We start from the raw sequence: 26,070 nt of genomic DNA, 5'->3' as shown, positions 1-26,070 counted from the left end.
AGCCATATTTGTGATTTGTATAGACCTCTGATTAATGTTAGAAGATGTAAAGTTTGTGTATTTGTTATCTAATAAGGTAGAATTTTCTTTTTTTTCCCATGCAGAAAAAACTAGATGAGACGTGGGTGTTCTTTAGAGCAGCGGCTCCCAACCTTCTTGGCACCAGGGGCCGGTTTCGTGGACGGGGTGGGGTGGGGTGGGGGGTTGGGGGGATGGCTCAGGCCGTAGTGCGAGCGCAGAGCAGCAGATGAAGCTTTGCTCGCTCGCCCTCAGGCTGCTCACCTCCTGCTGTGTGCAGCCTGGGGTTTGGGGACCCCTGCTTTAGAGTACTTCTGGATGATGAATGTTGAGGGGTAGCAAGTTAATGATTTCACATCTTTATTTTAGCTTGCATGCATATTACTCTTTTTCAGAATACAACTAAATTTGTATATTTTAAAAACAATACGATTAATTTGCTTTAAAATGAATTCATTATCTAGAGCAGGGTTTCTAAACTGCTGACGTTTTGGGCTGGATAATTCTTGGCTGTGGGGAGCTGTCCTGAGCACTGTAGGATATTCAGCAGCATCCCTGGCCTCTACTTACTAGATGTCAGTAGTACTCCCCAAATTAAAGGTAGTAAAATTACCCCCAGTTGAGAACCACTGATACAGAGCTAAAGGGTACATAATTCTCTAAGTATCCAGGTCTGTTATGCCTTCTTGTTCTTCTTACAGTTATAAGTGTGCTTGGTTAACTTAAAAAACAAAAAAAAACTGCGAGACTGCAAGAGGTGTATTCAAGACACCTAACAATATCTAATGATCATGTGAAAGGAAGTGGCATTATTATAATATTACTGCTAGGGAAGGACCTACTGTGAGCCTCTTTTTAAAGTTTACTGTTACTTAGTTTACTCTTCTCTTTTCTTTTTTTTTTATTCTTTTCTTTTTGAACTAACTTACTGAGAACCCTAACAGTAAACCATTCCTCTCGTATACCCGACACTCCAGCAAGGAGTTCAGCTTCAGCAGATCAGTATCCATACTTCTGTATTAGCTTCTGGGAGGATTAAGCCTCATGAATCCTGTTAGCTTTTGGGTCAAGAGATGCATAACCAAGAGCAAAGTAGCAGCTGCTTCCTTGTCAAAGGTCATAATCCTCTTGAGGCCTAAGCAGGTCACTAAATGGAAAGGGGATACTTAGAGCCTCCTTAACCCTGAGGCTATAGAGCCCTTATTTGTGGAGTAACTTGCAGGAATTCTATCACGTTCACTGCCAAAATAATAATTACTCAAAGAGATAGGTCCTGTTTCTAGAAGATATAGAATGTATTGTATCTATTGGAAGCCAATAGAAAAATAGGATGGAGTGCTTAGCAGTTCCTTTACATGCCATTGTAGTAGAAATGTCTCCAGGTCTAATTCTACATTTCTGCTTTAAACAAATATTTGAGATGGGTATTCTAAGTAACTTTGCCGAAATCTAAGTAACTTTGGTTTTGGTTTACAGTTATTTATATGTCGTATAAGCTTATATGTATACATTCACATATCTACATATACTTTGCTCTCCTTTCCAAAGGCTAGTGAAAACTTTAGTGGCTGACGCTCCTCTAACTGCAGTAGATTTCATGCCTGATGGAGCCACTTTGGCTATTGGATCTTCCCGTGGGAAAATATATCAATATGATTTAAGGATGTTGAAATCACCAGTTAAAACCATCAGTGCACATAAGACATCTGTGCAATGTATAGCATTTCAGTACTCCACTGTCCTTTCTAAGGTAAGATACTTTCTTTCTTTTCAGCATTTTTGATTTTACTAAATAAATCTAGTTCAGAATATAGAAATCATATGTTGTCAATTAAACACAGTGTAGTTTTGCTTCATAATCATTTTTATATCAAAGCATTGTAAATAATTTTAGTACAGATCCATTTGATACTTAGTTTTAAAACTTTTTTTTTTTTTTTGCGCTTTTCACATTTCTCTCTTCAAAAATATTAAAAGGCTTTCATGGTTCAGAGGGAAGCTCTCACATCCACCAGCAAGCTTAAGATTTCTAAGGGAAAAACAATATTTTTTAAACTAATAGGGATTTATAAAATATTAATGTCTCTTATGGAGCATTAGAAACCTGAGCTTTTAAATATTCCCTTCCGTTTCAGTCAGGTTTAAATAAAGGCTGTTCAAATAAGCCCACAGCTGTGAACAAACGTACTGTTAATGTGAGCGCTGCTAGTGGAGGAGTCCAGAATTCTGGAGTTGTCAGAGAAGCAGCTACCACTTCCATTGCCACAGTTCTGCCACAGCCCACGACAGCAGTTGTGGGGAAAGGAACAGTTGCTGTTCAAGACAAAGCAGGTAAATGTTGCTTATATATAGTATTTGGAGTTCCCATCCTGTCTCCTCCCCAAATGGATATCATTATCACTTTCTTTAAGAACCTAGAACTTAAATTCACTTGCATATTTAGGTAAAATTATTATTATTATTATTTTTTTAAACTTTGGGTTTACTTATTTATTTATTCATTCATTCATTTATTTATTTATTTATTTATTTATTTATTTATGGCTGTGTTGGGTCTTCGTTTCTGCGCGAGGGCTTTCTCTAGTTGCGTTAAGTGGGGGCCACTCTTCATCGCGGTGCGCGGGCCTCTCACTATCGCGGCCTCTCTTGTTGCGGAGCACAGGCTCCAGACGCGCAGGCTCAGCAGTTGTGGCTCATGGGCCTAGTTGCTCTGCGGCATGTGGGATCTTCCCAGACCAGGGCTTGAACCCGTGTCCCCTGCATTGGCAGGCAGATTCTCAACCACTGCGCCACCAGGGAAGCCCAGTAAAATTATTAGTAGATAGTGAAAATTGAAAAAGTGAAAAATTTAACTTTAGCTATAAATTTTTAAAAGATTAATGAAAGGTACTTCACTTACTCTATTTAGCTGAACTTCTGTTGTAAGATATTTTAAAAACAGAATAATGCCCTCTCAGAGGTACTGCTACAGGCTAGATGACTTTTCATTGTGCCTTTAGATTAATCAATAGAGAATATGAAACTTTGATGCTTTCATTATGATTTGATCTCTTAGTTAAAAAAAAAAAGCTATTAATGGCTCCTGTATTTCATTTTTCAGAATGGAAAGTAAGTCAGGTGATGAAATGAATATATTTAAGTGCTGAATAGTACCTGGCACATATTAAGCCATAAATTAGTCATTTGTTAAATAAAAATAAATGAAAATGTTGAAATTTTTAAGTAATTTCTTCTACTCTGATAATCATATTGATGAAACAGTTCTTAAAGAAGAGTCCATTTAGACTTTGTGAAGGTATAATATGGTGATAAGCTTCCCCATACTTATTGTAGAAGATATTCTTTGCCTACAATAAAGATCGTAATTCCCTAAATTCCTGAAAGCCTTTTTGTTTTTATTTTAAGAAGTTATGCTGTACTGTCAACTTTCAACATATTTTTAAAAGTCTGCATGTGATATACCAGTATGTCTCTAAAGTATTCTTACCAGAAATGAATGTACTAATGTCTTTTGAATTTTCAGGACTAGTATTTAAATTGAACACAAATATTTGTTGGTGCTTTTTCAATATGAGTTTACTATTTCCAAGTATAAGCAGAACTTTAATTTGTTAGTCTTGGTAGTGTAGAATTTTTAAAAAATATATAATAAGTATATTCACTATAAATTATCTTTGAATATCTATATCATCCTTAGATAAAAATCATTATATATTATGTAGAAAAATAATAAGATCCTTATTTAAGAACTCCTAGAAACTAATACTATTGCTATCTGTTTAAAAGAAGAAGTAATGTTTGCCAAGATGTTGAATTAACTATATTAGGAAAATTGGTGTTAGTAAAAAAAATTATTAATTTTATTCATAATTTTAAAAAATTAAAATAAAGATTCTCTCATTTATTGTAAACTTTATGAAGTCTCAGTGTCTTTCATTTAGTTTTTAATACGGAAGTTTATATGTAACAATGGCAGCATTAATTAGATATGGAAGACTTGGGTCTGCAGGGCCACCAATTAATGATAATTCTTGGCTGATTAGCAAAGTTTCTGGCAAAATGAATGCTTACTGTGCACCCACAAAGAGTTAGAAATTTCTGTTTATTGATTTTATTTTGAAATAATTGCAAACTTACAGAAAAGTTTCAATAATAATACAAAGAACTCTTGAGTTCCAGTATATCCTTTAGCAGATTCACCATTTTATAAATTTTGCCACATTTGCTGCATCATTTTCTCTCTCAACTCACACACACGTACATTTTTCCTCCTCTGAAACATTGAGAGTATGTTAGGCTTCAGTCTCAGATCTATCACCTTCCTACCTGGATGACTTTAGGCAGTTTTCTTTTTTATATATAAATTTTTTATTGGGGTATAGTTGTTTTACAATGTTGTGTTAGTTTCTGCTGTACAGCCAAGTGGAGTTCCCTGTGCTATACAGCAGTTTCTTATTAGTAGGCAGTTTTCTTAACCACACTTTTTTCTCATTTTTCTCTTCCATAGATAATATTTAACATTTGGGGTTATTGTGAAAATCGGAGAAAATGTATCAAAAGGGCCTAGCACATGTAGGCACTCAATAAATTATAGTGTTGCTAATATTGTCATTACGATCATCATTATTGCTATTACTTTAAGCATGGTGTAAAATAAATTTAGAATTTGAAATAAGTTCATATGGCTTCTACTGAAGGTGTCCTAATTTAGTTATTGAAAAGAACCTCTGCAGGGGCTTCCCTGGTGGTGCAGTGGTTAAGAATCCGCCTGCCAATGCAAGGGAAGTGGGTTCCATCCCTGGTCCGGGAAGATCCCACATGTCGCGAAGCAACTAAGCTGGTGTGCGACAGCTACTGAGCCTGCGCTCTAGAGCCAACGAGCCACAACTACTGAGCCTGTGTGCCACAACTACTGAAGCCTGCGCGCCTAGAGCCCGTGCTCTGCAAGAAGAGAAGCCACCGCAATGAGAAGCCCGCGCACCGCAACGAAGAGTAGCCCCCACTCGCCACAACTAGAGAAAGCCCGCGTGCAGCATTGAAGACCCAATGCAGCCAAAAATAAATAAATAAAGATAAATATATTTAAAAAAAAAAAAAAGAACCTCTGTCTGCAGACTTGTTGCTAGTGCTCCTTTTCAGTAGGAAACAGCCATTTAAGAAGTGAAAAATAAGGCTTTAGCACTATTTTCAAATGATACCAAGCTTCTATTTCATAAAGTTCCAGAGGCTAGAGTTATGCATTCAGACATGTTGAGGACCTAGAAAAAGAGAAATTTCTTCTTTATAACCGATTACACTCTTGGTATAAACACCCTTCAGTGACAGTGATGTACAGATGTTTGGTCATAACTTTCTGTGAGGTTATTAGGTTTATTTCATTAGCCAGGCTTGGACATTTTTTAATATTTTGAACAAAGCTAATCTTTGTTTTTATCCCAGGCTTTTCAGTTTTCATTTGGGACCAAGATGGCAAATAAAACAGTTTTAAAAATGTAAGACAGTAATATGCTACCAATTCAAATGCCAAGATTTCATCAAAGTTCTTGAATCTCTAGAACTCAGTCCTTGACCCAAAAATGAGCAAGAAGTTACTGAGCCTGCAGAGTTCCTATTATAACGTCCTTGCCCTAAAGTCATGCAATATATACTGAGAGAGAAAGTAAACTGCTGCATGCCTCTTTATTGTTGTCTATTGTACTATTCTTTATGAGTTTGGTATTCTGGTTTCCTTCCTCTCAGTAAACTATCCCAAGGTCAGTGAAGTCATTTAAGGTCAGTAACGCTGAGAGCAGTGTTAGGTTCCCACTGTTAGTGAAGAAAAAAATAAAAAGGGGAAAAAAGAGATCCATTCACTGCAAGCTGGGGAAAGGAACTAACATTGCTTGAATACTGCTATATGTTAGGCATTGTACTATATGCCTTAGAGACTTTTTGTTAATCACTGGTAGATGATCCTAACAGTGAGTCAGTCACTAACAAAAATAAGTTGTGTAAGAAAAGTACATAAGTTATTTAGAAAAGTTCTATCAAAGTAGATTTAAAAAGTGGTGTTATATGAGTATATGAGTTATTTGCTTTTGAGGAGCCCTTCATTCCATGAAAACGGTGCTTAACTGAGCTATTGTTATATTTTGCTTTCTTTTCCTGATGCCCACAGTTGTAGTATTACCAATGATATAGGTAAGGTATTCATTTTTGGAACCTAGCTTCTCATGATAAATTTATTATGAGAAATAATAAAAATCTTTATTTTTTTATCCAATTTTTATAAGGTCTGCCTCGAAGCATAAACACAGATATTTTATCTAAGGAAACAGAGAGTGGGAAAACCCAGGATTTCTCCAGCTTTGATGATACTGGAAAAAGTAGTTTAGGTGACATGTTCTCACCTATCAGAGATGGTAAGTCTGTTCAGATCAGAGGATCATGTCCTCTTGCTCTGGTAGTCATGACATTTTTATTCTGGCTAAAAGATGTGGATAATAGCTTCAGTCTCACTCTATTCATGACAGTTGCTAATTTTCTCAATCCCTGGGGTGGTATCTTTCCCTTTGCCCAGATATTTCAAATGTTATCATTCCAAAGTATATGCTAGTAATTTTCACATGGGAACCAAGCAAATAGCTCTCAAGTTAGCATTTTAATTTCCACAGAAGTTTCTTAAAGGAAGTTTTGCCTCCATAGGCAATCTTTTACTTGTATCTACTTCTAAATAAATCTTCCCCAAATCTTGGATATTTTGATAGGCAAAAAATATCTTCCTAACATAAAAAAATTTGTTTCTTTGATTATTAGTATTTAACTGGTATTAAATGTTTACATGGAGAAATATGGCTGGGGGTTAGATTGCCTCATCTTTTACACTAACTATGTATGAAAGTACCATACACACACACACACACACTTACACACACACTCCCCATTGCTAGTAGACGTTGCCATTAAAAAGAAAAAAGCCAAAAAAACAAAAAAAAAACCTTTGCCAGTTTGTTAAACGGAAACATTATATATCATTGTTGTTCACTCTATATGAACTAGGCACATTGTTTGGCTGTGCTTTTTTGGTACTAATGTTCATCCTATTTTCTTTACTGGGATAGTCTCACTACTAATAGCAATATTATCAACAGTATGGGAAAATTTCTAGAAGATGATTTGGCAGACTTAAATATTCATTCTTTTTGTCCCATTAATTACATTTCTATTAATTTACCTAAGAAGATATTCAGAGACGCCCACAGAGATTTGTGTGTTTACTGTTTATTTATAGTATTGAAAAACAGGAGTGAATCTAAATGTCATCAGTAGCAGGGTGTTTAAATTATTACATCCACTCATGATCTTATAAAATTTAATTTTTTAGTTTACAATTGTCTGGTTTCAAAATTTTCTTCAACTAATTTCATAAGCAGAAAGAATAAATATATATGTAGTGGTACAGAATTATTGAGTGTCTTCTGCCTTACCCCAGCTTGAAAATGACTCCTTAAATTGCCCGGTCAGATTGCTATCTTCCATCTAATAAAAGAGGAAGGATTCCTTTCTTTCGGGATGAAGAGAGGTCATACTACCTAGTTGAGGGGTAAAGAGAGGAGAGATGTGGGCAAAGGAGGTAAAAGTGGCTTGGGCTGACGATAGTGAGAGGCCCGCGCACCGCGATGAATAGTGGCCTCCGCTTGCCTCAACTAGAGAAAGCCCTAGCACAGAAACGAAGACCCAACATAGCAATCAATCAATCAATCAATAAAATAAATAAAAATCTTTAAAAGTGGCTTGGGCTGGAGTTGAGAAAGGTTTTGGAGGTTAGTACCCAATTGCGGAGCTTTGTTTATGAGAACCGCTGGAGTAATTTTTTAATTGAAGGGGCTTTTTGAAAGTGAGTTATAAATGAAATACTTTTTAATGGTTTTTGAAAGTAATAAAGGATATAAATTCCTTTTTAATTGCTTTTGCTGTTTAAAGAGACATGATTAGAATTTGAGCCATAGGCCCTTCATTTATTAGAGTTTGATATTATTGATAAGAAAAAAACATGGATACTAAATATAGTACTGGTTTTCATTGTCAAGAGATTTGTGTTTTAATCTCAAAGATTCAACACTACTTAGATAAAAGTCTTAATCTGTTTGTGCTTCAATTTCTTCATCTTTTAAATAAGAGTACCTCTGCTTTTGTTAGGAAAAAATGAGTAACTAATAAAAGTGTCTGTGTTGTGCGATCACTAGGTATAATACACACACGCAGATAGATGAATGCATGGAGAGATGGATGATAGTCCTACTAATATGATAATCATGTATGATAATCAATTTATTGGCCATTTGAATTTCTGGTGAATTTTTTAATGACCTTTGCCCATTTTTCTATTAATCTGTTAAAATGGAGTTAAGCAATTTTTGGTTGTTATTTGGTAAATGAATAATATTACAGTATTGAAATATTCTTAAACATATTCTACCATTGAAAAAATTTTAATAAAACCTTATATTTTTAATAACATTGTGTTGCTTACAAAATATTTTTACATTATTTCAATTGATCCTCAAAACAGTCTTGTGAGATGGTCAGGGCATTGTCCCCATTATATAGGTACAGAAACTGAAGCATAATTATATTAAAGTCTTGTCCAAGGTCACAGAGCTGTTCAGTGGTATAAGCAGAACTGGATTACAGGTCTCTGGAGCCTACTGCAGTGCTTTTTCTAGTATACCTTGCTGTCTCATTAAATGACTCTATACATAGAGTTATCTTTGCTGCTCTGCATGAAGCTAAAAGAATGAAAAGGGAAGTTTATGTGAATACTAGCTTTACCTTCACTCAGATTTTTCTTCTTAAAACTATTAGTCTCTGAACTCTTTGGGGAATGAATAGGAAGCCTAAATTGCTATGGCTTCTTTTTCACTATTTTTTAAATTTTATTTTCTAATTTTATTATAGATGCTGTAGTTAACAAAGGAAGTGATGAGTCCGTAGGCAAAGGAGATGGTAAGAACTGTTGAGAAGTATTTTTATCAAAGTTAAAAGTGATTTTGTGTTATCTACTGCTGTGTAACAAACAAATTACCCCAATATTTTGAAGCTTAAAAGAACACTTATCATCTCATAATTGTGGGTGAAGAATCCAAGCATGGCTTAGTTGGGTACCTTTGGCTTCAGATGTCTCATGAGGTTTTAATTAGGGTGTCAACAGGGCTGCAGTCATCTCAAGGCTTGACTGGGCAAGGATCTGCTTCCAAACTCATTCATGTGGCTATTGGCCGAAGATATCAGTTCCTGCCCATGTGGGTCTCTCCACAGGGCAGCTGACAACACGGCAGCTGGCTTCTCTCAGAGCTGGTGCGAGAAAGTGAGAGGGCACTCGAGATGGAAGCCACAGTGTGTTTGTAACTTAATCTTGGAAGTGAGATCCGCCACTTTTGCTATATACTCTTTGTTAGAAGCAAGTTCCTAGGTCCAACCCACATTCCAAGGGAAGTGATTACACGAGGCCGTGGATCCTTGGCAGGAGGCAGGGATCATGAGGAGCCATCGTAGAGGCTACCTACCAAGATACACCACAGGCATACACCAAATTGACAATTTTGTCAAAAACTTTTATTTACTAAAACATTCATTGTATTTTGCAGTTTTCAATGTATCTTCACATACAATATCTCTTTTAAGCCTCACCACTCAGGGAGGTGGATATCATCATTCACATTTACAGATCACTTAACAGTCACAGAGAGTTTTATGACTTTTACCCAAAAACTCAAATGAAATAAGGAGTAGAGCTGATAAGTGAACCTGTCTTCTGAATCGAAATCCCATGTCTTTCTACTGTATTCACATATCTGTTGTGTTAAGTGCTTTTCTTAAATATCCAAGATTGGGGAACGTCCCGTATAAGTGCTAGTTTTTTTCTCCTCTTTTTCAGGCCTTGACTTTCTACCACAGTTGAATTCAGTGTTTCCTCCAAGAAAAAATCCAGTAGCTTCAAGCACTTCAGTGTTGCATTCTAGTCCTCTTAATGTCTTTATGGGGTCTCCAGGGAAAGAAGAAAATGAAAATCATGATCTGACAGCTGAATCTAAGAAAATGTATCTGGGAAAACAGGAACCTAAAGACTCCTTCAAGCAGGTATCTGCCTATAAATGATATTGAACTCACTGTGTGTGTTTATCACTAGCAAGTATAATGCATCTCATCACTAGAAAGCAGGCAGCTGCCACTGGATATGTCCTAATTATTGACAGTGCTGTGCACTTACTAGGTAGAAAATATTCTTAAATCTTGGTGTCACATGTTAAAAACTGAAGAATACTTTTGAAATCTGTCTTTGGATATGTTGGAGGTAACAGCAGGTGTAATCTTACACTGTTTGTTTCCTAAGACAAGATACTTGATTTAACTGTCTGTGTAAGAATATTTTATACCTGACTTCTTTTAGAATGTATTTCCATTGTAGCACAAAGCACCAAGTTGGTGGTCAAGTCTTTTACCCTAAGTCTTAGAGCAAATTGATGGTGCTGAGAAGGTATTCATCATCATTACCTTCTGCTGTAATCTAATAGAGTCTATTGTGCAGTATGTCTGTTTATTTTCATATTTATTTTTTAGAATGATATTGAAAAGATATCATTTAAGAAGTACAAGAAGTCTTTTGACTTATTTTTGAAATATTTCTGACCAGTTATCACATGAGAGTTTGGGGATTTATTTATTTAGTTTTTGGCCCATGATTGCCATTTTAAATGATATTCAGCTGCAGATTCTTAGTAAATGAGCTTTTGCTTATCATGTTATCACTGAAATTGTTTTTGATTAGTAAAGTTGATTTAGTTTGCCACTGGCTCTAGCAACATTTTTTTCTCCTTCAAGATACCTTTCTATTCTTCCTTTTTCTGACCCTACTTACTGGAAAAAAGAGAAAAGTAGATACAAATTATGTGGATAATATGGATAAAACCAGAATTTATATATTAATTGTTTATTTTAAATGTGAAGTTTGCAAAGTTGATCTCCGGTGCTGAAACTGGAAATCTAAATACCTCTCCATCATCCAACCAAACAAGAAGTCCTGAGAAATTTGAAAAGCCAGAAAAAGAAATTGAAGCCCAGTTTATATATGAACCTCCAGTCAATGGATCCTCAACTCCAAGTAAGTACATAAAACTTCCTGATGTTTGAGTGCTAAGTTGAAAACTCCCAGTATTTAACTTGAAAAAGATAAGAGAGTGATCATAGACGAAAAAATTCAAAGAATTTAAAATTTATGACACTTCTCTAGTGTGTGACTCTCTTACTAGAAGACGATGAAATGGGTATGAAAGGTTAAATTCAGCCACATTGATTTGGTACTCTTTGGGTGTGAATTTCATTTTCAATCCAATATGTAAGTGTGTTGATCTACTATGGTACAGATAGGAATATAGGACCCTTTGAAAATGGGTCATTAAGTACCTGAAATTGTCATTTTTTTCCGTATTAAAGTTCTATCTATAGAGTTCATGGCAGAGACCCTAAAAACTCGATCACATTTAAAGTGATATTAGGTTCAGCAATAAGAGTTACCTATACAAAAAACTCTTTGTATAGTAGTAGCTCTTTTATATAGATACCTATATTTTAAGGTTTCTGTGGGTATATTGCATTAGCTTAAACTCTAGGGCCTTGCCTGTAGAACTACTTTACTCCTCTGTTCCTTCTGTTTGTTTCTAATAGTCTTGGTTTATCTAGTTTGTGGTGTGGCTTGTCACATTCATCTTTTGTAAGAGAAAATGATTCAGAGATTCTTCAAGATTAATTCCTCTGTCATATGTTATTACATTAGACAGTTGGAAGTTTAGATAGATAGATAGATAGATAGATAAATGACTTATTAGAAATAATGTCTTTGAAAGTTTCTAAGATTTGTATTCCAGACAGTGAATTTTTCTAAATGTCACAAGATCACTGTTTTTTACCAGTTTTTCAAGTTTTCTCTTGCCAAATCATATTTAGAAGTGTTTGATGTCTCTTAGTCCAAATTGACTATTAATATTTTGTCCATTTTTAATTTTAGATCCAAAGATAGCATCTTCTGTTACTGCTGGAGTTGCCAGTTCACTATCAGAAAAAATAGCTGATACCATTGGGAATAATCGGCCAAATGCACCATTGACATCTGTTCAAATCCGTTTTATTCAGAACATGATACAGGAAACATTGGATGACTTTAGGTAATTGAGAAATTATCTAGACCTTGACTAGCTTTTTTTATTAGGTGTAAAACTGTAACTATGAGTAATGTTGTGGTTACTACTTTTGCCTAGGTTCTGGGGTCCATAAAACCATAGAAAATATGAGTTTTGTTGATCTTGACGTGCTGAGTTTATTTTATATCAACTAGGAAAAGGCACATTTCCCTAGGGCAGTTATTAGATAACTTGGCAGGATGGCGTAGCAGGCTGGCTGCCATTGTGGATTTTTTTCATCATCAAACTATGGACAGATTCTGGTAAGCTCAAATGGGATTCTTACAATATTTATAGATCACCTGTTAAGTATGCTATGTGCAGTAATATAGTAGAGAAAGATAGTTTTTAAAGGAATTCTGAATATTTTCAAATAGAATGCGTCAGAATGTAATACTTAATTTTAAGAAGTTCTTGCCTGGATCTGTCCTTGTCTTCTCATTCTTTGAATTTTGAACATTGTAAGAATGTTCTAGAATGCTGGTTCCTTTTACCTGTCATCTCAATATATTTTGAAAGCTATTTTCAATTATTAGAATCTTTTGCATTTTTTTTTCCCTTTCTGACCTTTAGTTACTTAGTACTCTTGCTCAGATTTGGAATACCATGAGCAAGAATGTTGGAGAAGATGTGCAGTTTTTGTTGGTGCATATTTCTTTTTAATGTTAAAAATGTTTTGAAAAAATTTTTAAATGTTAACAAATATATTTTTAAAGAAAAATAATCATTTTGACATTTATACTGTGCCTAGTATGTACTGATACTAAGGATACAAAAACGGATGATCTGCCCACAAAAGCATTATAGTTTAATTAGGGTAGGTATAGTGTGTGCTGCTATGATGTGTATTTCTTTGATGTGAAGTAACTCATTTGTAAATAGGGCAGTAATGACAACATGATAAGGAAATTTTGGTGGTTCATGTAACAGCCACCAAAACAAAGTACATGAACACAGGTAAAGGCAGCAAATCACCTATCCATGTCCATCTCTTCCTATTCCCTTCCTCTTAACTTGGTTTGGCTATGTGCTCTGTGTTAGGAAGTGCTTGTTTTGTGATTTTTCCCCATCTTTGGGCATTTTTTCCTTGCCTCCATGCTTGACAGCCCCAATCCTTTCTTCTATCTTCTTTCCTCTTATATCAAATGACCCTCACTTTTTTTAAGGTGAAATCTTTGATTTTTCAATATTTAAACTATGCTAGTATTTTTATTAGGATTTAATTGTTTTTGTTAGTGCTCAGGTTACAAAGATTATATAGGTTTTGAGTGGTCTGCCCAAGTCCTTTCTCCTTAAATCCTGTTATTTTCTTTTTTGTTTTTGTTTTTTTTTGCTTTTTCAGTGTTATTGTGGTAAGAATACTTACCATGAGATCTACCCTCTTGGATTTTCAAGTGTACAATATACAATATTGTTAACTATAGACACGATATTGTACAGCAGCCCTCTTGAACTTACTTTTTGTAATTGGAATTTTATACTCGTTGATTAGCAACTCCCTGTTTTCCCTTCTCCCCAGCCCCTGACACCCACAATTCTGTTCTTTGCTTCCATGAGTTTGACTGTTTTAGATATCTCATATAAATGGGATCATGCAGTATTTGTGCTTCTGTGTCTGGCTTATTTCACTTAGCATTATGCCCTCCAGGTTCATCCACGTCACATGTCAAGATTTCTTTCTTTTTTAAGGCTGAATAATACTCCGTTATATGTACATACCACATTTTAAAAAATCTGGTCCTATTATTTTTCCACACACAGTTTTTAAAAATATGAGATATTTCAGGAATGCATATATAGGGCAAAATAGCAGAATTGTCTGGTTACAGCTGTAATATAATGTGAATAAAGCAATGTTGAAAACACAGAAAGGGAGCAGTTCTTCTGGGGCAAATTTAGAAAGAAATCATGCCTTGTGTGCCTGTACCTGGGGATTGAGGGTGGGTAGGGGCCTCTCTCTGCTCTTCTGCCCCTCTGTCAACCATAGGCAGCCTCTGCTTAGAGGACCCAGAATGGCTCAGAGGATTTCTGCAAATTCACCTGCTCTGACTTCAGCCTCCAGTAGGTGTTGCCAGCTGTACCTTACAATGGAGGGACAGAGCGGGCTATTGAGAGGCTCTCTGCTAGCCATTCTCCCTCAGCTCTGGAGGCTGACTTCTCTGTGAGGGCCTGGAGTGCTTCAGAGGGGGGGTTACTCTCAGTTCTCCTCCCCTGCCCTAAGTCTTCACCAGGCTCTGTGCATCTGTGCCCTAGGGGCTGTCTCTCTCAGCCCTCCTGCTCTGCCCCTAATTTTTCCGTGAGCACTCAATGAAGGCCTGTGGCAAAAGGTTGTTGAGTGAATGGAGACTTTATTTTCGGCTGGGACTCCTTGGGATTCTAAACTGTCTTGACAGTCTTCACTTGGCCTTTACAAATCTATAAAAATTTCAGCTAGTTCTCCTTACCCTATCAGTGGCAGCTTTCTTCCCCTGCTGCTCTGTCTAGGATGAAAACAACTGTGGGTCTTTCTTCTTCTGGAGGGACTCACCATTTTCTGGATTTTAGTTCATTTAGATTTCTTTGCACTCTCAAAGTTGAATTTATTTAAAATGTATGATTTTATAGGTTATCTGGCTTGTTCTCATTATTAGGGCTGGGGAGCTAACATCCTAAGCAGAAGTCTGTGGGTTTATTTCTGTTGTCTTTCAAGAAGATTTAAGTTTCTTCTGACAAGCAGATCACTTCCTGGGTTTTAGGTTTTCTTAGGGCTAGTTTATTTCTGGTTTGCCTTTATTCCTAGGGTTTAGTCTGTGCCCTTTTAAGATGTGAGCTGAATGTCTGGAGTATTCACCAGGCCTCTTTATCTTGGTGGGTCCCGGACTTTAACCTCCAATTCTTCATCACAGGGTTCTCAAAATCCTTTTCTCCTCTTTAGCTGCCACTTTATGTTTGTTTTCCTGCCATCTAACTCAGTACAGTCATTGCTTAGGAGTCAAAGATGTCTCAAGGGGAAATTGCACAGTTTCAGGTTTACTTTCTACAGGTACCCCCTTTCCAGAATCTTGGACCTTGCAGCCCTGGCTGCCTTGGGAGTTCTGAATTCTAATACTCCCCAACCAAGTGAGACTGTCTCAAACTCCAGGCCACTGCTTTCATCTCAGCCTCTTTTCCCCACAATGTGGAATCAGCACATCCCCTAGAGGGAAAAGCAGAGGTAAATGTGGAGGTTACCTAGTAGACTCGCCTTCTTTACAAGACCATGGTCCCTCCAATCCTGGCTACTTTAGTGGTTCTACGATGCCTTCACTTTTTGTTGTTGTTGTTTGTTTGTGTTTGTTTTTTAATATAGCTTTTGTCATAACTAAAAGCAGAAGAGAAAAAAATTTTTTTAAATATCTTTTAGTTGCAACAGAAGAAATAAGGTACTTAGGAATAAATCTAACCAAAGATGGTAAAGATCTGTGTGGAAAAACATTAAAAAAAATTTATTAGAAAGCATTAATGCTTAAATGGGAAGATATTATGAAGCTGTCAGTTCTTCTAACTTGGTCTATAGATTGAATGCAATTCCAATCAAATCCCAACTGGGTTTTTTGGAAGAAGATGATGAGATAATTCCAAAATGTATATGAAAAAAGGAGGATACAGGAATAACCAAGACACTGGAGAAGAATAAGGTTGAAGGGGACTAGTTTGTCAGATAGATAGGCTATCATTAAAATAGTGTATCATTAGCACAGGGTAGACAAATTGCCCAAAGGGATCAAATAGGCAAAAAAAAAAAAAAAAAAAGCCTATGTATATATGGAAATGTGATATATGACAGAGGAAATGTATATATCCCTGTTGCATGCTATTTAAAAAATCAGTTCCATACAGGGTGAAAGTTTAAATGTAAATGGAAACATTTTAGTTATTTTAAGAGAATTTATATCAACATATGACTTCAGGGTTTGGGAAGTTACTTAAAAATAAGAGGGTACACTACCTATAAAAATAGATTGATAAATTTGCATTAATATTAGGTTAGTAAATTTGAGAATATTAATAGGAATTGTTCATCCCAGGGCACTATTAATAAAATGAAAAGACAAAAGATATCTGCAGTACTCATTATAACCAATAAAGGATCAGATTATGTAAAGAACTCTTATAATTTTTTTAAAAAAGACATTCAGTAGAAAAATAGTTTAAAGACATAGACAAGCATTTCACAGAAGAGGAATGGTATATGAACATAAGGAAAGATGCTCAGCCCTACAAATTAATCAGACAACTGAAAATGCAATGGGATACCGTTTCACACCCAGTAGATGGGAAAATATTGTAAAAAGCTTGGAAACACCAAGTCTTGGTGTGGATGTAAAGCTAGATGAGCTGTGTTATACTGATGATGAGTGTGTCCATTGATACTACCACTTTGGAAAATAATTCCTGTTATTTTGTAAGTCTGAACAGTGTACCTCTGGATCATACCTATGACTCAACATATCTACTCTTGGATATATCATCTCCAGAAATTGGCACATGTGGGTTGGGAAACATATACATGATTGTTTATAACAACATTGTAATAATAAACACTTGAAAACAATTCAAATTGACAGGAGAATGTACACACTAGTATAAATCAGTGAATTACAGGTATATAGAATATGAACCTTGAAAACATGATACTGGATTTTTTAAATGTCCACTACTCAAGCCTACATAGGATATGGTACCCTTTTTGTAATGCTCAAAAGCAAGCACAACGAAAATATACTGACTACAGATTCTGTGTTATACATACATACATACATACATATATATATGTGTGTGTGTGTATATATATATATATATACACACATATATATATATATATATATTTCTTTTTAAAACATTTCTTTGCTCAAACAAAATTCAGCAACATAGTGACTTCTTTCTTAGGCTTCTCCCAAGAGTTAAATGTTGGAGTCAGAGAGGAGCACACAGGAAGCTTCTATGATTTTGGTAATGTTCTAGCCCATAAGTTGTGTGGCAGGTGGCTGAATGTTCCTTTTATTGTTATACTTCATAACTTTTATGTCTTTTTCTTTGGCTGCACCGAGTGGCTTGCAGGATCTTAGTTCCCTGACCAGGGATTGAACCTGGGCCACGGCAGTGGAAGTGCTGAGTCCTAACCACTGGGCTGCCGGGGAATTCCCACTTTTATGGCTTTTGTAGGCATGAATTAATTGCATTTTATTGAGTAACCTCTGTTACAACCACCCAAATAGGCGCTTTTCATTCTGCTGGAAGTTTTTTTTTTTTTTTTTTGATAGCTTAAACATTGATAATAGTTAAAACATTATAACCTAGAGCATTATCTGTATTTCATTGTAATATAAACCTGTGTCTTTCCTTAATGATAACTTCTGTATTAAGGAATGTAGTGTAATGAGAGTTCTGGAGGTAGACAGCCTGGGGTTATATCCTACTCCACCATTTACTAGTTGTGTGACATTGGATAAGGTATAACTACTCTGTGACTCAGTTACTTCATTGGTAAAATGGAGGTAATAATTGCACCTAGTTGTGAAGATTAAATGAGTTCTTACATCTGAAGTACAAGAAACAGTGCCTAGCACATAGTAAATAAATACTAGGTGCAGTGGTATTTTTACTATTGTAATAATTATTAACGCTCAGTAACGTGAAACGATCAGAGTTTAGCCATTTTCTTGAATGATCTAGAGCTGGTAAAACTGTTATAATTCTAATAAATATTTTACATTCTTCCCTAGAGAAGCATGCCATAGGGATATTGTGAATTTGCAAGTGGAGATGATTAAACAGTTTCATATGCAATTGGTATGTATTGACATTTTATTGTAAGTGAGCATAGCTGTGGATCTAAAAAGTCCATTAAGGGGTGATGTATTTTTACTTACTTACATCTAATTGCTAAGAAATAAACAAGGAGTTTTAGAAATTTAATAAGTAAAATAGATTTTAACTAGTCAGCCTTCTTTGTAACCTATGATAGTTACAAAGATATGATAGTATGATAAAAAAGTACGATAGCTACTTTTTCACAGCTTTTTTTTTGCAGTAAGTAAGCAAAAAGCTTCCCAAATGTGCAAATATAAGCTTTCCAAATATATAAATTTCACCAGTGCTCTTTCATTTATATTAACAAAGTAGTAAGAGTGGTTAAGTTAAAAAAAAAAATCATTCAGTTAGTTAATCGAACATGAGAAAAATGATAGCTGAAAATATGTAAAACGGCTTGCCAAATAAATGTGAAATGCCAGTAATTTTAAAAGCGTTTTTTTTTCCCTTTTCTAGAATGAAATGCACTCTTTGTTGGAAAGATACTCAGTGAATGAAGGTTTAGTGGCAGAAATTGAAAGACTACGAGAAGAAAACAAAAGACTACGGGCACACTATTGAAATTTCAGTGAATACTTTAATGTTCTGTAATTTGGGAAGCTTCTGGCAACACAGAGCTACATGGAATCAGTATTGTTTTCATGGCCTCTGGGAAAATTTTTTTTCGAGTAAAAGGGTGATGGGATTGTATACCAACCACTATTTCATCTTTTCTGTCAAAAATATTTATATTTTTATATTAAAAACTGTACACTGTGTCATCTCCCTAAGAGGAAAGCCAACAGAATCTTTATTTTCTGAAAGCTTTAGCTATACACTAAGTGTCCTTTTTCATAAGAAAAGAAAATTGTGCAGAAAAAAAATAGATTATGTATGTTTTTTAATCACCTCTTTTAAACAGATAATATTTTTGGTTGACAGTTGCCTTCCAAATTTTTTTGGATGTTTGATGATTAAGAGTTTGAGATACCTTCTATTTTTATGGAGAAAGTAATTTTAATTGGTGTTTTGGGTTTCTAAGCAACTGACTAATAAAACACAAGGTTGATTAGTAATTATTTTGTTAACTTGATGAAGTCAAGTATGACTATTATTTATTACTTGTACATTTGATAAGAAAATTTTCAGAATTTCAAATTGCACAGATTACATTGTATCTATTGCATTTATGTTACTGTATTATACTTCTAACAAATCTCTACTCCTGGTTGGTATTTTTTAGCTAACTTCACTTTATGAAAACTTTTAAGGGTTTATAAGACTCAACCAGAACTGCACATCTGCTGATTATCTCATGAATTAATAACATACAAAATTATACTATAAAGTTTCAATCAATATAATTCAACTTATAAACAGTGAAAATTTCATATTACATACTAAATATTACAGTATTAGTGCCATTTTTTTTCTCCCAAATGAGGTGTGGTTTATTTTGTTTTGTGGTTTATATCATTAACTTTCTCTAATTCTTTGTGTGTTGTGTGTAATATTTTTATACTATTGACCTTACTATAAAATAAATAAAATTAAAAAAAATAACAGGAAGGTTAATTGTCAAAAGAATTTACACCTCTTTGATAATACGTAGATGTGGACATCTGCCTGCTCTGATCTACATTTTTAGTGATATAAGATTAGGAGGGCTACTGGCTTGTTTACCTTCTTATAGTCTTTTGTCCCAAAGATTTAAACTATGTACCTTGTATACAGCACTCCTGCCCAATTTTGACTTATGAGATGAAAGTATTTACTAAAAGAACTCTGTTTAAAAAAAAAAAAAGAAATCTAGCTAGCTTACTAACTTTTTTCCCCTGAGTGATGAGAGATTTTAAGGATATATTAAATAAGTGTAAACATACTAATAATTACTTCAAGAAATAAAAGCAAATTACTTTGTCCTAGTGTGGCTCAGAGAATACATTTGTATTAAAGCGTAAAGGAGTGCTTATATAATCTTTTCTCCTGACAGGTTATAAAAGCATTATGGCTTGTAACAGATTTTCTTATATATCATTATCAAACAGATTTAGAAGACATAGAAGTGTGTTTTGCTACATGCTGTATTTAAATCCGTTAATATTTTCCTATTGCCTTTTTCTATAAATGCACATAATGTGTATTAAAAGAGGTTGGATAAATAAAATAATTTTAGTAACTTTATGCATAAAGATGAAACATTTTTTTTGTCATGGAATTTAAAAGCTAAATAAGCACAAAAAATTTTAACTGCTAAAAATGGGAAACCTGAAATTGAATTTTAGCCTCTGGCTAAGATAGCATAATAGAGATTGGATTTATACAACTGAATTTTAAAAAGACACAAAATATTTGAAATAATTTTCAAATACTGAATTTTTGAAAATAAAAAACTCAACTTCTGTTCTGTACCTAGTGAGAATACCTTTTGAAAATGAAATAAAACTTTTTCAAACCTAGAAAGGCTGAAAGGATTTATCACAAGAAGACTTTTGCCCTACAGAAAATGTTAAAGGTACTGGATAGAAATCTTCTATGCAAAGGAATAAAGAGCAACAAAAATGGTAAATATGTGTACAAATGTAAGACTTTTTTTTCTTATTTTAAATTTTCATTAAAGGCTAATAGACAATTTAAAGCAAAAATAATAACAATGTATTGTGTGGTTAACATATGTAAAGTGAAATGTCTGAGAAGAGTATCATCAAGGGTGAGAGGAGGGAAATGAAAGTATACTACTCTAAGATTTTTATACTAACTGTGAAGCAGAATAATACTACCTGAAAGTAGAATGTTATAAGCTAAGAATGTATACTGTAAACCCCAAAGCAACCACAAAAGAAAAAGTTATAACTAGTAAACCAACAAAGATGATAAAATGTAGCCATAGAAAATAATCCAAAAGAAGGAAGGAAAAGAAGAAAGGGGAACAAAGAATAAATGGGACAAATAGAAAATAAACAGTAAAATAGTAGATTTAAACAGCAATATCAATAATTGTATTAATTATAAGTTGTCAGTTACCCTTATTATGAGATTGAATCTTTTTTATCCAACTGTATACTGAATCCATGAAATCCACTTTAAATATAAAGATACAAATAGTTTAAACATAAAAAGATGAAATAAAAAAATTAGAATGTATATTGAACTGAATACAAATGAAAACAGAAATTATAATTTGTGGGAATCAGCTAAAGCAGTACTTACAGGGAAATTTATATCATTAAATACCTGTATTAGAAAAGGAAAGGATTCAATAACTTCAGCTTCCACCTTAAGCTAGAAAAATAATAGCAAGTAAAACCCAAAAGGAGCAAATGAAAAGAAAAAAGATGAGAGAAGAACTCAGTGCAATAGAAAACAAAATCAATTGAGAAAATCAGTGAAATTAAAAGCTAGTTCTTTGAGATCAATAAAATTGATAAACCTTTAGCTAGACTGATGAGAAACCAAAAAAAACCCTTAAATTACCAATATCAGGAATGAAAGAAGTGACATCACTACAGATTCTGCAGATATTTCTGACAAAGAAAATGCCAAACCTAAATGGCTACACTAGTGAATTCCTTAAAATATTTAAAGAAGACAATATCCCAGTTCTCAACAAGTGCTTCCAGGAAATAGAAGAGGGGATAATTCCCAACTTATTCTTTGAGGTCAGCATTACCCTAACACCAAAATCACAGGAAAACTACAAACCAATATTTATCAGAAGTACAGATACAAAAGTACTAAACAAAATTTTAGCAATTGGAATCCAATGATGTATAAAAAATGATAATACATATGACTTAGTGAGGCTTATCTCAAGAATGCAAATTTGGGCTAACATTATAAAATTAATGTAATTCACTATGTTAACAGACTAACATAGGGAAACCATATGATCATCTCAATAAGTGCAAAAAGAGCATTTGACAATATCCAACATTTATTTCTGATTAAAAACTCTCAGCCAAGTAAGAATGAAAGAGAACCTCTTCAGCTTGATAAAGGGCGTCTTTTTCTTTTTTCTTTTGCTGCGCTGCGTGGCTTGCAGGATCTTAGTTCCCCGACCAGGGACTGAACCCAGGCCCTTGGCAGTGAAAATGCGGAGTCCTGACCACTGGACAGCCAGTGAATTCCCAAGGGCATCTTTTTTTTAATTAATTTTTTAAATTGAAGTATAGTTGATTTACAATAGTATATTAATATCAGTTGTGCAATTTAGTGATGAAATATTTTTATAGATTATGCTCCATTTAAAGTTATTACAAAATAATGGCTATATTTCCCCGTGCTGTACGATATGTCCTTGTTGCTCATTTTATACAGAGTATTTTGTGTCTCTTAATCTCCTACCCCTATCTTGCCCCTCCTGTCTTCCTTCTCCTCACTGGTAACCGCTAGTTTGTTCTCTATATCTGTGAGTCTGTTTCTGTTTTTTTATACATATTTGTTTGTTTTATTTTTTAGATTCCGCATATAAGCAATAACAGAGTATTTGTCTTTGTCTGACTTATTTCACTAAGCATAATACTCTCTAGGTCCATCCACGTTGTTGCAAATGGCAGACTTTCATTCTTTTTATGCCTGAGTTATATACATATATATATTACGATATATATTATATATGTATTATATATATCACATCTTCTTTATCCATTCATCTGTTATTGGGCACTTAAGTTGCTTTTATATCTTGGCTGCTATAAATAATGCTGCTATGAACACTGGGGTGCATAAATCTTTTCAAATTAGTGTTTTCGTTTTCTTTGGATATATACCCAGCAGTGGAATTGCTGGATCATATGGTAGTTCTATTTTTAGATAAAGGGCATCTTAAGAAAAACATGCAGCTAACCTTGTACTTAATGGTGAATGCTTTTCCCCTAAGATCAAAGACAAAGCAAAGAAATAAATGGTATCCATATTACAAAGGAAGAAATAAAGAAGTCTCTTCACAGATGATAAATTCAACTATATAGAAAACCCTATGGAATATATTAAAAATGTAATACTAATAAGTGAATTTAATAAGGTTACAGTATAGAAGGTCAATATACAAAAATCAATTGCATTTCTATATACTAGCAAAAAACTAAAATTGCAATTAAAAGTTAATACTATTTACAGTAGAATCAAAAATATGAGATACTGAGGTATAAATTTCATAAAAGTTATGCATGACCTGTACTCTGAATTCTATAAAACATTACTGAGAGAAAGTAAACCTAAATAAATGACATGCCGCGTTCATAGACTGGAAGGCTCAACATTGTTAAATGTCAATTTTTACCATGTTGATTTTCAGATTCAATGTAATAATAAAAATTTTAGCAGAAACTATTTTTCTCTTCAGCTATGTCTAATTTAGTATTTACCTAATCTGGTATTTAATATCATCTATTTTATTTTTTAGCTTAGAATTTCCATTTTGTTCTTTTATATAGTTTCTAATTCTCTTGGTGAAATCTTATAATTTAATTCCTTAAATATATTAATTTTAGGTTTTTTAAGTTAAATTTATTTTTTGTAAACTATACTGAAACAAAGCTATAGAAAAAGCGTGTGTAGTACATAACATACACATATATGTGTTTATCACATAACTATTTTATAGTTAATTTGAATTTATCTTGAGAAAACAAGGATAATTTAACTTTAAACAAATCCATTATTTTAAATCACCACAATAAGGATAATCTCAATAGATACAGAAAGAGTATCTGATAAAATTCAGCAAATTGTTTGGTAAACTATGAATAGAAGAAATTTTCCTTATCCTGAGAAAATACATCTTCCAAAAACCTACAGCAAATATTTTCTTTTCTTTTTTAATTGAGATATAGTTGATTTACAGTATTATATAAGTTTCAGGGACTTCCCTGGTGGCGCAGTGGTTAAGAATCCACCTGTCGGGCTTCCCTGGTGGCGCAGTGGTTGAGAATCTGCCTGCCAATGCAGGGGACATGGGTTCGAGCCCTGGTCTGGGAAGATCCCACATGCCACGGAGCAACGAGGCCAGTGAGCCACAACTACTGAGCCTGCGTGTCTGGAGCCTGTGCTCCGCAACAAGAGAGGCCGCGACAGTGAGAGGCCCGCGCACCGTGATGAAGAGTGGCCCCCGGCTCGCCACAACTAGAGAAAGCCCTCGCACAGAAACGAAGACCCAACACAGCCAAAAATAAATAAATAAATAAAGACAAATAATCTTTAAAAAAAAAAAAAAGAATCCACCTGTCAATGCCCGTGCTCTGCAACAAGAGAAGCCACTGCAATGAGAAGCCCGCGCACCACAACCCCCACTGGCCACAACTAGAGAAAGCCCGTACGCAGCAACGAAGACCCAACGCAGCCAAAAATAAATTTAAAAAAAATATAAGTTTCAGGTGTACAACATAGTGATTCACAGTTTTTAAAGATTATACTTCATTTATAGTTATTATAAAATATTAGTTATATTCCCTGTGCTGTACAATACATCCTTGCAGCTTATTTATTTTTTACATAGTAGTTTGTACCTCTTGATCCCCTACCCCTATCTTGCCCCTCCCTTAGTCATTTGAAAGTCTGTGTCTGATAACTAATATCTGGATATCCTATGCTTTTGTTTCTATTTTACATTATTTCTCTCAGTTTTTGGTCACATTGTGTCATCTGATCTTCTTGAATATTTCTTTATTGAGTGATTGATATCATGAAAAATTGTAGAAATACTTTGAGTCTCTGAATGCTATTATCTTCTCCCGGAGAAGATTTACTTCCACTGTGGCAGGCAGTTAGGCTAGGGGAATGAGCACGCCCATGTCATCGTAACGCAATCAGGGATTGAGGTGTTTCCAAGTTGAGTTTAAATTCCTGGTTTATTCTTATTTTTAAGGTGTAACCCTTCAGAGTTCCAAACAAACTCTTGGGGTTCCAGTAGGACCATCCTACTTGGCAAGTCATGAACTCTAGTCTCTCCACTCTATTTCTTTTCAAGGTTCTTCTTACCTTGTATCAATAAGGTTTAGATGTATTACTTTGCAGTTAAAGTTAACAGAATGCCAAACAAGTTAATACTGTAGATAATCACTGCATATTTCTAGTAAAAAATTATTTTATGTATTAAATTATCAAGTTCCACATACTTAGATAGATGGAGCTCTTAAAGACTGCAGAGTTAAAAAGGTAAAGAGAGAGTCTTTAGATTTATGTTATTTGTGGGAAAATCAAGGATGTGGCTATGGAATCTATAGTTAGAACCTCTGAAAGGAAAAAAAGTGTCTTTTAGTAGACCAATAATTCTCCAAATGTGGTTTGGTGAGCCCTGAGAATTCCTAAGATCATTTTGGGGGCCTGTGAGGTCAAAATTATTTTCATAACAGTACTAAGACATTGTCTTTTTCATTCTTATTTTCTCATGAGCATAGAGTGAAGTTTCCAATGGTTATGTGACATGTGATTACATCGTTGCCCTGATATCTAATGGAATGGGTTCTTGTACTTTCTAGAATTTTCTAAGGTAAGCTCTTTGGAGTCTTTAGTAATTTTTAATAGTATAAAAGATACCTGAGGCTAAAAAAATTGAGAACCTGTGGTATGCCTTTTCACCCGGTAAAAAGGACATTTAGGAAGCTTAAGGGCATGGTCCCACATTAGTCTGATATGCATTTATTAGTAGCAGTAATTAAGAGTGAGAGAGAAGCATGTCTAGAAAATAATTGTGGGTATGACTTTTGACTTATGGCTCACTGGGTAGACTGGAGTCAAATACATAAACATTTACAAAGTGTTTTAAACAGTTGATTTACCAAAATCACTGCTGCCACTTAGGACTAAAAGATTGAGGTTTTTCAAAAATATAAAAAATTCTCCAAGCCCTCAACTTTGTAATCCAGGAGGCAGGCTGAGAAAGTTGCTCTGTTGCCAAAATGGCCTATCTTCCAAAGCCCTTTTAAGAAATGGTTGAGGAGGATGAAAAACGACGGACATCTTGAAGAAAGGTCAAAAACATTGTGGAGAACAATGGATTTGGGAGGCACTCCCAGGAAGCAGAACC

The 26,070-nt window shown here is 34.4% G+C and overlaps 1 protein-coding gene across 8 annotated transcripts in view; it reads left to right on the top strand.

The window, feature by feature from the left end:
• Positions 1–26,070, top strand: part of NEDD1 (NEDD1 gamma-tubulin ring complex targeting factor) — a 65,573-nt gene that overhangs the window by 24,382 nt on the left and 15,121 nt on the right. For 6 of the 8 annotated variants that reach the window (XM_082420476.1, XM_082420475.1, XM_082420469.1 and 3 more), the window contains 10 exons: positions 1,567–1,768; positions 2,154–2,349; positions 6,291–6,419; positions 8,956–9,003; positions 9,935–10,137; positions 11,005–11,158; positions 12,062–12,218; positions 17,978–18,044; positions 18,522–20,616; positions 25,449–25,533. In XM_082420476.1, the coding sequence (XP_082276602.1) occupies positions 1,567–1,768; positions 2,154–2,349; positions 6,291–6,419; positions 8,956–9,003; positions 9,935–10,137; positions 11,005–11,158; positions 12,062–12,218; positions 17,978–18,044; positions 18,522–18,626 (1,261 nt within the window). In that variant the 3' untranslated portion in view covers positions 18,627–20,616; positions 25,449–25,533. Of the gene's footprint in view, positions 1–1,566; positions 1,769–2,153; positions 2,350–6,290; positions 6,420–8,955; positions 9,004–9,934; positions 10,138–11,004; positions 11,159–12,061; positions 12,219–12,388; positions 17,205–17,977; positions 18,045–18,521; positions 20,617–25,448; positions 25,534–26,070 lie in introns of those variants that run through there. The other 2 variants (XM_082420474.1, XM_082420473.1) reach the window with 2 other exon arrangements.

The sequence above is a fragment of the Balaenoptera physalus genome, assembly GCF_965194825.1.
Source record: "Balaenoptera physalus genome assembly, chromosome: 13".
Taxonomy (NCBI): domain Eukaryota; kingdom Metazoa; phylum Chordata; class Mammalia; order Artiodactyla; family Balaenopteridae; genus Balaenoptera; species Balaenoptera physalus.
The sequence above is the reverse complement of the archived record's forward strand: the minus strand, read 5'-3'. Positions and strand labels throughout refer to the sequence as shown.